The 10,922-nt window shown below is 45.4% G+C and overlaps 1 protein-coding gene across 3 annotated transcripts; it reads left to right on the forward strand.

Moving 5' to 3' along the window:
- The first annotated feature begins 2,519 nt into the window (after positions 1-2,519).
- LOC118562021 lies at positions 2,520-7,537 on the forward strand. Of its 3 annotated transcripts, XM_036134316.1 has the most exons (8): positions 2,520-2,876; positions 3,002-3,564; positions 3,695-3,872; positions 5,677-5,851; positions 5,938-6,225; positions 6,311-6,486; positions 6,571-6,819; positions 6,901-7,537. In XM_036134316.1, exons 5-8 carry the CDS (start codon positions 6,006-6,008, stop codon positions 7,504-7,506), a joined length of 1,251 nt encoding a protein of 416 aa, XP_035990209.1. In that variant the 5' UTR covers positions 2,520-2,876; positions 3,002-3,564; positions 3,695-3,872; positions 5,677-5,851; positions 5,938-6,005; the 3' UTR covers positions 7,507-7,537. The 3 variants fall into 3 exon arrangements, with proteins under 3 accessions (XP_035990209.1, XP_035990210.1, XP_035990211.1); XM_036134317.1 differs by lacking the exons at positions 2,520-2,876; positions 3,002-3,564; positions 3,695-3,872 and adding an exon at positions 4,034-4,093; XM_036134318.1 differs by lacking the exons at positions 2,520-2,876; positions 3,002-3,564; positions 3,695-3,872 and adding an exon at positions 4,968-5,413.
- Positions 7,538-10,922: the final 3,385 nt, after the last annotated feature.

Consider the following 10,922-nt stretch of genomic DNA (forward strand, 5'->3'; position numbering starts at 1 on the left):
GGATGTAGGACGCATAAAACAGACACGTATACTTTTAGTTATATTTTATCCACTAAAGACATAGAAACAGTTACACATTAGCGCTGATGGGCTCTTGGTTGGCAAGAAGCTCCGATTGCTCATCACACAAACATTATATAGGAATAGGTACACACCCATGCAAGGGCTGTACACATCCAAACTGTGACATCAGTAAAGAAACTGTGTCACCTCCGGGACGCTATCTGACAGATGAGTAATTTCCTTGTGTCCGGTGCAATCTAAGTGTGCCATGCAGCTCCTACGTCAAGCTGGTCGCTCCACTGACCCAGTTGATATCTTAACAGTAGACAGGGTTTAATGCCTTTAATGCGTTTGCATTAAATGCATTATGCATTTAATGCAAACACAAACAAGACCTGCTGTGGGATACAATAGAACAGGCGGTAAGACACGCCCTTAAAACTACAGTATCAGATGACACAAATTATATAGAATCCGATGACACGCGCTGCAAGAGACACGATTACAGGGCAGAAAAGGGCGATAACGCGACACGGAAGGATTTGATAGAAATAGAGAGAAAAAGATTGGAGCTGCAGCTACAGTTTGACAAACTAGATACTGAAAGGAAACAGGTAAAACAAAGGGTTGATTAAAGCAGGGGGTTAAAAGAGGAAAAACGGGAAAGCATATCAAAGAGTAAAGGATCAGAAATGCTGCTTGACCTTGGGGCAGCAGCCCAGCATGAGACTAACATGTCTTCCAGAATAGATTAGTGCTCCGATTTAATTGATCAAATACTCGTGTCCACAGACGACAGCATCCAAATACCTGAAAAAAACAGAACAAGCAAAGGGAAGGGGGTACAATATATATCCTCCAAACATGCTACGGCAGAAAAAGGCAGCCTACTCCCAGCCCATGGATACATCGGGTCCCAGATACCATCTGCGTTCCGATAAGGAAACGGGTCCTTCAAATTCTGTTACAAAGTCAAATGTGCAGATGCCGTTAGTTCAAACTTATGCTGCAGGACAGGTGCAGACAGTCACAACTCTTTATCATGTGCTGATGGTGTTTTGTTGAGGAACAAGCTCCCTAATCCGAGGAAAGGGGCACACGTTTGGATAATGGAGGTTCTGAAGCTTTTTAGCGGACATGTGTTAGCTATTGGTGGTGCAAGAACTGCTTTATCAGCTTACCAGGAACCGCTTGAAATATACGCCATTGAGGATTGTGTTTAAACTAGTAACCTTGGAGCTACTCCTCCTTTGGATCCGGTGGCATATCGACTTTGGAACATCCTTAGGATGTTTTATCCGGTAAGGACGGATTCTAACCTTTCAAGTGACACTACACGTCATGCAGGAGAGGCAGCTGAAGCATATGTAAACAGAATGTTGAAAGTATGGGAAGAACAGACAGGATCTTGTCCATTGTCAAACACGCTGCAGAAGCTGTTTAAGCAGGCTGTGGTAAAGGGCCAGACCGAGGTTGTTAAAGAAAAAATGGAAAGGCTTGTTGCAGGTGAAGCTATGGCGCTAAATCAGTGGATGGTCACCTTAGTACATTACCTGGAGAGGGCAGATAAAAATGACAGTGTTGTATAAAGTACTGAAATCTCGAAGTCAAGTAAAAGTATAAGTACCTTTCCAAAATATGACTTTGGTAAAAGTCCAAGTCACGGACTGAAATGTTACTTGAGTAAAAGTCTTAAAGTATCTGAAATGTCTTGTACATAAGTATAAAAATTACTGTAAAAATAGATGTACTCAAGTAATTTAATAAAAAGTATAAGTAAAAAGTAAATCAAAGCAAATGCAGTTTGAATTACATTTTTTGGATGTTGGTAAACCTTGAAAGTCAAATTCCATTAAAATAATATAAACAACCAAGTGCAGGAGAAATTTAGACCAAGTTTAGACAGAAAATACAACCTTTTTGTAAGTTTTCAGTTTTCCTTCTTCAAGTAAGGTCAGTGCTATGCACTTTAAAATTGTACACAACCAGGTGCAGGCAAAGGGGTGTATACTAAGAACATGGTTAAGTGATAAAGTGATAGTTAATCTACAGGAAGTGGTAAACATGCTAATAGATACACCTGCGGTTGCAGGTATCATTTAGTTCAGAAAATTAGGACTCCCGACTCTACTATTAGATACTCTACCTATACCACAAGGTTAATTTAACCTGCTTTACTACTGAACCAGCTTCTTATCCTGTTGGTGGTGATCAGGGGCAATTCTAGGATCTGACCTTTAGGGGTGCTCAGCTCCCAGTGTTGACTGTGATTCCTGGCATGAACAACAGGCTTTCCATTTTTAGTCCAGATGTAAGATTCTTAGAGTTGACACACTTTTGAGCTAAAGCTCGTCAAACAAGCTACAATATAGGCCCATCCAACAGCAGTGACAAACAGATTGAAATGTTTTCACTCGATAAAACCTTGTGCATTTGTAAAACTTGCATGATGGCAATAGTTAGTTTAGCTATATTGATAAAAGTGAAGAATCATTTCCCTAAAGACACAAAACTAGGGTTAGGCGATTTGGCCCCTTTTACCCAAATGTCATATGTTAAATGCGATGAATTGTCATGAACTGCACCATAATATCAGGGAGACCGAATTTTGACATTTGGGGTAGGTAGGCAGGTAGGTGCAGGGCTGGTGCTGAGAGCTCCTTGCTGTGTGTGAGGTGGAGCAGGCTTCTCAGTGTGTCTCCCCTGCTTCTGGATGCTTAATTGGCTACGCCTGCGGTCACTGACCGTACTCTGGGTCGCCTGAGCCGAACGCAGCTGTAATTACTTACTGTGTTAATTAACATCTGACCGATGAGCAGAGTGAACCGGTGTCCACGCGGACTTTCCCCCTCCACCTTCAACCGACTTACACGGTAAGTTGCCTTTAGTTTGAAGCATAGGGGGGGTCCTTGTGTCGCCATTTTATGCGGGGAAAGGGGGCTCTGTTCCTGGGTTTGGGAAATGAATAAATCTAATGTTATTGTATCCTATTTTTCAGATTCACATATCAACATGACGCCCCCCAAGCAGAGTGTTTGCTGCCCGCTCTGTCATTCTGTATTTACCTATATAGGCAAACACCTAAGGTATAATCACGGCATTAAAAATTCAGACGAGCGGAAGATATTGATCAGGTTCAGTAACGGGAGAATCAATATCAGAAAAATGCCCTGTCCAGTGGATGGCTGCCGTTATGCTAGCACAAGGCTGGACATGCATATGGAGCAAGGTCACCCGGAGATGGATGGGGAGAGGAAGGCCCAGGTGATTAATGGTTTGAAGTACCAGGTAACGGTGAATATGCTGGGAGCCCTGAGCGCCACAAACCCAAGCCCTCCCATGGTGTCACGTTTGCACATGGACCCAAGAGCAAGAGAGGAAGCAGGTCAGCATCATCCAACATCAGGACCCCTTGATGATGATACATCCTGCACCTCCTGCAAAGAGGTCGAGGCAAAGAACCTTCAGCTTATATCAGACTTGGGGCAACTAAGGAAGCAATTGCTTTACCAGCACAGATGGGCAAAAAGGGCAAAAAAGGCAATCAAACGACTGGAGGAGGTGTGTAAAATGTTTATTTAGCAACTTTACCCGGGACCAGAGCACATCTGCTGGGCATGATAGCTCCATAGCTCAGGCCTGGTTGTACCGGCAGAACCAGAAAACTTAACACTGAACCTTTATTTAACAGGACCTCCAAAAGGGATCCACATGCACGGTTCCTGGGGTGGACGTAGATGCCCCGGTGGTCTCTGGATCTACCTCTCCTGATGAGGAGCCACAGAGCATCACCAGACCTAAATCAAAGCAGGAAAGCCGGGACATCCAATGTTTGGTGAAGGCGTACCCCAAATTCCCACTAAACATCTGTAAGTAACATCACTGATTGCTGTATTTTTCTATTAAAAAAATGTGTTGACAACCATGACCCACACGGGGGCGCTGTCAGACAGTAGTCCGAGGATAGTGCCTCGGTTCCGGCTGCAGCAGCGGGATCCCCCCCCTGTTCCTCCCGGAAGTCCGCGGATTTTTTTTAAAACTATTTTCTAAGTGTTTATGGATCCATGCGTGCGCAAGGATGATTTTTAAGGTTTGTATCCGAATATAGGTGCCTCTAACTGGGCCGTGATGAGCGAATTTACCCGTGTTTACCTCCTGGAAGTCCGCGGATTTTTTTTAAACTATTTTCTAAGTGTTTATGGATCCATGCGTGCGCAAGGATGATTTTTAAGGTTTGTATCCGAATATAGGTGCCTCTAACTGGGCCGTGATGAGCGAATTTACCCGTGTTTACCTCCTGGAAGTCCGCGGATTTTTTTTAAACTATTTTCTAAGTGTTTATGGATCCATGCGTGCGCAAGGATGATTTTTAAGGTTTGTATCCGAATATAGGTGCCTCTAACTGGGCCGTGATGAGCGAATTTACCCGTGTTTACCTCCTGGAAGTCCGCGGATTTTTTTTAAACTATTTTCTAAGTGTTTATGGATCCATGCGTGCGCAAGGATGATTTTTAAGGTTTGTATCCGAATATAGGTGCCTCTAACTGGGCCGTGATGAGCGAATTTACCCGTGTTTACCTCCTGGAAGTCCGCGGATTTTTTTTAAACTATTTTCTAAGTGTTTATGGATCCATGCGTGCGCAAGGATGATTTTTAAGGTTTGTATCCGAATATAGGTGCCTCTAACTGGGCCGTGATGAGCGAATTTACCCGTGTTTACCTCCTGGAAGTCCGCGGATTTTTTTTAAAACTATTTTCTAAGTGTTTATGGATCCATGCGTGCGCAAGGATGATTTTTAAGGTTTGTATCCGAATATAGGTGCCTCTAACTGGGCCGTGATGAGCGAATTTACCCGTGTTTACCTCCTGGAAGTCCGCGGATTTTTTTTAAAACTATTTTCTAAGTGTTTATGGATCCATGCGTGCTGTATTTTTCTATTAAAAAATGTGTTGACAACCATGACCCACACGGGGGCGCTGTCAGACAGTAGTCCGAGGATAGTGCCTCGGTTCCGGCTGCAGCAGCGGGATCCCCCCCCCTGTTCCTCCCGGAAGTCCGCGGATTTTTTTTAAACTATTTTCTAAGTGTTTATGGATCCATGCGTGCGCAAGGATGATTTTTAAGGTTTGTATCCGAATATAGGTGCCTCTAACTGGGCCGTGATGAGCGAATTTACCCGTGTTTACCTCCTGGAAGTCCGCGGATTTTTTTTTAAACTATTTTCTAAGTGTTTATGGATCCATGCGTGCGCAAGGATGATTTTTAAGGTTTGTATCCGAATATAGGTGCCTCTAACTGGGCCGTGATGAGCGAATTTACCCGTGTTTACCTCCTGGAAGTCCGCGGATTTTTTTTAAACTATTTTCTAAGTGTTTATGGATCCATGCGTGCGCAAGGATGATTTTTAAGGTTTGTATCCGAATATAGGTGCCTCTAACTGGGCCGTGATGAGCGAATTTACCCGTGTTTACCTCCTGGAAGTCCGCGGATTTTTTTTAAACTATTTTCTAAGTGTTTATGGATCCATGCGTGCGCAAGGATGATTTTTAAAGTTTGTATCCGAATATAGGTGCCTCTAACTGGGCCGTGATGAGCGAATTTACCCGTGTTTACCTCCTGGAAGTCCGCAGAATCAAACTTCATTATGAAACCTTTTTTTGTTTGTTTTTCAGTGGAATACATCGCGGGATATTGGCAGCATCTCAAAGGCTCCCGTGGTCTGAGGAAAAGGATCGAAAATCAAAGATCCAAAGTGGGTAGAATCATGGCTTTCCTTTCGTTTCTAACCGAGGGCCAGACAATCTTCCAAAATTGGACTTTCCTTTCCAATATGTCCAAGATATACCAGTAAGTATGTCTGTGATGCCTTTTAGTTAAGATAAAATGTCCCCATGTAAAATATTCCATTTATTTCTTTCTGTGCATGTGGCCAGAGCATCTGCAGAATGGTGGAAAAGCGGAGAACACAGTGAAGATCTACCTGGTGAATTTGTCCCAGTTCATGGTCTACTTCAGGGACACTCCTCCATGTACGTCCAGGGTTCCAAGAAGAGAAGTGTTTGCCGTGATTCGTGCTATCTCAGAGTGTATTGCCAGCCTGGCTCCATGTGTAGTCATGCGTCAGATAAGTGTGAAGAAAAAGAAGTTGAGCAGAACAATCTCCAAACATCAGCTTCACCTCTGTAAAGTCCAGGCCAGGAGACGCATCCCTAAACTTCTTGGTCAGACTTATTAAATTTGTACTATATTAAATTACTTACCTGAGTTACTGACATCCATGTTCTAACCCCATAATTTTTTTTTCAGACGGACTGTCTGAGGACCCCAACCCGGAGGCGCGAAGAATGTTTTTTGGCTATCTAAGTGTTTACCTAGCAAGCCTGTATGGACACCGCACCGGTGTTCTAAAGAATATGACTGTGTCAGAGGTCGATGAGGCCCAGCAGGAAGCCACCGTCGGGCAAGCGGGCTTTGTGATCAATGCAAGTCTACTAATATTGGAATGACAAACGCTCTCTGTCTTGTCCCGATATGTCCATTAACACACACTCTCCTTTGCACCACAGGTGAAGGAACACAAAACCAACCGTGCGTTTGGCCCCGCACAGCTCTACTTAACTGTAGAGGAATTCTCATGGGTGGAGCAGTGGATGATCATCAGACAGAAACTAAACCCACCCACAGACCTTCTTCTCTTCACCGAAAACTTCACAAAAATCGAGAAACTCATCGTGCCGATGCAAGCCGCCTGGCTTGACATGGGATTTCCTGGGCGCCCTACATTCACAGATTTCCGGACATCAATAGCCACATACGTAAGTAATTATATCACTTTTCCACGTAATAAACATAAAATTAAAAGGCATAATATTGAAGAACCATCTCTATTTTTCAAGGCAAGGAATACTTTGTCACCAAGTGACCGGATCAACATTTCAAAGACCATGTGTCATGACACACGGACAGCAGACAAATTCTACGCGCTCCACCGCACCGCGTCAGAGCTGGCTGAGATCCGTCAGAATTTCGAGGCAGCCGTCAAGCCACCACATACTACGGTACATGACACCGCCGAACCTTCCCTCCTCTCCATGTCAGAATCATCAGGTGATGGTCTTGAGGAGGAAGCGGACTGCGGGCCTTCACACAGCCCCCCTGCCGGTCCTTCGCCGTCCTCACCAACATCCAGTCGGGCCACTGGATCAACAAGCCCTGATCAAGCTTCTGGGAGCTGCTACAGTCCAGGCAGCGCCTCTTCTCAAAGCTGTTCTTCTGGGAGCGACTTCACGCCTGATAGCGCCTCTTCTCAAAGCTGTTCTTCTGGGAGCGACTTCACGCCTGATAGCGACCCTTCTCAGAGCGATTCTTCGTATGCCCCAAATAGAGGGACACAACCCAGAAGGAAAAGACCATTGTTAACCTACACGTTGAGAAGTAGACGTCAAGTGCGCGGTCAATGTGCACGTGTGCTCAGATCCAAACGAAATACAGTAAAAAAATAAAAAAAATTTAAATAAATCAGTGGTGATGTGACTGTATTTGCTTTCTTTAAGATATTTCTCCATTCATTATTCCTGGCAAATAAAATAAAAACTAAAACTTATAAAGTCCAACCTCCAGGACAGGAGGGGGTCTGTGCCACGCTGCTCTGCCCCAGAATAGTGCACCTTGGCTGGGCTTGTGAAGCTGGACAGCTCCCTTCCAGCCCTGGAAGTCCAGCATGGGGTTGATACGAATTTAATTGAAGTAGCTCAAAGGAGGAAAAAAAAAGAAATATATAATAATAAAAAAAGTAAAAAAAAAACAATTATAATAATATTAATAATGATATTAATAATGATGATGATAAAAGAGAAAAGAAAAGACAAAAAAGAAAAAAATCCAACCTCCAGGACAGGAGGGGGTCTGTGTCACGCAGCTGTGCCCCAGAATAGTGCACCTTGGCTGGGCTAGTGAGGCTGGACAGCTCCCTTCCAGCCCTGGAAGTCCAGCATGGGGTGGATACGAAATCAGCTGGAGTAGCTCATCCCAGCCATACCATGGGTACAATTCTTGGTTTTTTTTCTAAGTCCTCCAGCATGGGGTGGATACGAAATCAACTGGAGTAGCTCATCCCAGCCATACCATGGGTACAATTTTGATTTTTTTTTCTAAGTTCTCCAGCATGGGGTGGATACGAAATCAGCTGGAGTAGCTCATCCCAGCTTTACCATGGGAACAATTCTTGGTTTTTTTTCTAAGTTCTCCAGCATGGGGTGGATACGAAATCAGCTGGAGTAGCTCATCCCAGCTTTACCATGGGAACAATTCTTGTTTTTTTTTCTAAGTTCTCCAGCATGGGGTTGATACGAATTTAATTGAAGTAGCTCAAAGGAGGAAAAAAAAGAAATATATAATAATAATAAAAAAAAAAGTTAACAAAAAACAATTATAATAATATTAATAATGATATTAATAATGATGATGATAAAAGAGAAAAGAAAAGAAAAAAAAGAAAAAAATCCAACCTCCAGGACAGGAGGGGGTCTGTGTCACGCAGCTGTGCCCCAGAATAGTGCACCTTGGCTGGGCTAGTGAGGCTGGACAGCTCCCTTCCAGCCCTGGAAGTCCAGCATGGGGTGGATACGAAATCAACTGGAGTAGCCCAGGGAGATACAAGGGTCTGGAGGGATTCTGGGGCCTTACGCGGAAAAACCCTGTCTGCAGGTTAATATGAAATGCGCCACGCGGACATGCATGCAGCGTTTTTGGGTTAAAATAGCCAGAGTAGGCCGCTGCGTGGAGCTCCATGGTGCCTCTGGTTTAGCTGGGAGATCCGTGGTGCACGCGCAGGTTAAGAGACCCAGAGCGGACTGCTTCTGGTGCGGGGAGATCCATGGTGCAGGCGGAGGTTAGGAGATCCAGAGCTGAAATTAACAAAAGGAATTAATAGTAATAATTATAATATTAATGGTAAACGAAAAAAAATAAAAAAAGTGTCCCACCTCCAGGTTAGGGGGGGTCTGTGTCACGCTGCTGTGCCCCAGAATAGTGCGCCTTGGCTGGGCTAGTGACGCGTGAAAGCGCCCCTCCTCTCCTGGAAGTCCAGCATGGGGTGGATACGAAATCAATTGGAGTAGCCCAGGGAGATACAAGGGTCTGGAGGGATTCTGGGGCCTTACGCGGAAAAACCCTGTCTGCAGGTTAATATGAAATGCGCCACGCGGACATGCATGCAGCGTTTTTGGGTTAAAATAGCCAGAGTAGGCCGCTGCGTGGAGCTCCATGGTGCCTCTGGTTTAGCTGGGAGATCCGTGGTGCACGCGCAGGTTAAGAGACCCAGAGCGGACTGCTTCTGGTGCGGGGAGATCCATGGTGCAGGCGGAGGTTAGGAGATCCAGAGCTGAAATTAACAAAAGGAATTAATAGTAATAATTATAATATTAATGGTAAACGAAAAAAAATAAAAAAAGTGTCCCACCTCCAGGTTAGGGGGGGTCTGTGTCACGCTGCTGTGCCCCAGAATAGTGCGCCTTGGCTGGGCTAGTGACGCGTGAAAGCGCCCCTCCTCTCCTGGAAGTCCAGCATGGGGTGGATACGAAATCAATTGGAGTAGCCCAGGGAGATACAAGGGTCTGGAGGGATTCTGGGGCCTTACGCGGAAAAACCCTGTCTGCAGGTTAATATGAAATGCGCCACGCGGACATGCATGCAGCGTTTTTGGGTTAAAATAGCCAGAGTAGGCCGCTGCGTGGAGCTCCATGGTGCCTCTGGTTTAGCTGGGAGATCCGTGGTGCACGCGCAGGTTAAGAGACCCAGAGCGGACTGCTTCTGGTGCGGGGAGATCCATGGTGCAGGCGGAGGTTAGGAGATCCAGAGCTGAAATTAACAAAAGGAATTAATAGTAATAATTATAATATTAATGGTAAACGAAAAAAAATAAAAAAAGTGTCCCACCTCCAGGTTAGGGGGGGTCTGTGTCACGCTGCTGTGCCCCAGAATAGTGCGCCTTGGCTGGGCTAGTGACGCGTGAAAGCGCCCCTCCTCTCCTGGAAGTCCAGCATGGGGTGGATACGAAATCAATTGGAGTAGCCCAGGGAGATACAAGGGTCTGGAGGGATTCTGGGGCCTTACGCGGAAAAACCCTGTCTGCAGGTTAATATGAAATGCGCCACGCGGACATGCATGCAGCGTTTTTGGGTTAAAATAGCCAGAGTAGGCCGCTGCGTGGAGCTCCATGGTGCCTCTGGTTTAGCTGGGAGATCCGTGGTGCACGCGCAGGTTAAGAGACCCAGAGCGGACTGCTTCTGGTGCGGGGAGATCCATGGTGCAGGCGGAGGTTAGGAGATCCAGAGCTGAAATTAACAAAAGGAATTAATAGTAATAATTATAATATTAATGGTAAACGAAAAAAAATAAAAAAAGTGTCCCACCTCCAGGTTAGGGGGGGTCTGTGTCACGCTGCTGTGCCCCAGAATAGTGCGCCTTGGCTGGGCTAGTGACGCGTGAAAGCGCCCCTCCTCTCCTGGAAGTCCAGCATGGGGTGGATACGAAATCAATTGGAGTAGCCCAGGGAGATACAAGGGTCTGGAGGGATTCTGGGGCCTTACGCGGAAAAACCCTGTCTGCAGGTTAATATGAAATGCGCCACGCGGACATGCATGCAGCGTTTTTGGGTTAAAATAGCCAGAGTAGGCCGCTGCGTGGAGCTCCATGGTGCCTCTGGTTTAGCTGGGAGATCCGTGGTGCACGCGCAGGTTAAGAGACCCAGAGCGGACTGCTTCTGGTGCGGGGAGATCCATGGTGCAGGCGGAGGTTAGGAGATCCAGAGCTGAAATTAACAAAAGGAATTAATAGTAATAATTATAATATTAATGGTAAACGAAAAAAAATAAAAAAAGTGTCCCACCTCCAGGTTAGGGGGGGTCTGTGTCACGCT

The sequence above is a fragment of the Fundulus heteroclitus genome, unplaced genomic scaffold, assembly GCF_011125445.2.
Source record: "Fundulus heteroclitus isolate FHET01 unplaced genomic scaffold, MU-UCD_Fhet_4.1 scaffold_796, whole genome shotgun sequence".
NCBI lineage: Eukaryota > Metazoa > Chordata > Actinopteri > Cyprinodontiformes > Fundulidae > Fundulus > Fundulus heteroclitus.

Excerpts from the sequence above, each read along its gene's own strand:
- LOC118562021 (XM_036134316.1), top strand. The coding sequence starts at position 6,006 with ATGGTCTACTTCAGGGACACTCCTCCATGTACGTCCAGGGTTCCAAGA. Across the intron at positions 6,487-6,570 it reads AAGCGGGCTTTGTGATCAAT|GTGAAGGAACACAAAACCAA; the intron begins GCAAGTCTACTA and ends TTTGCACCACAG. Across the intron at positions 6,820-6,900 it reads GGACATCAATAGCCACATAC|GCAAGGAATACTTTGTCACC; the intron begins GTAAGTAATTAT and ends CTATTTTTCAAG.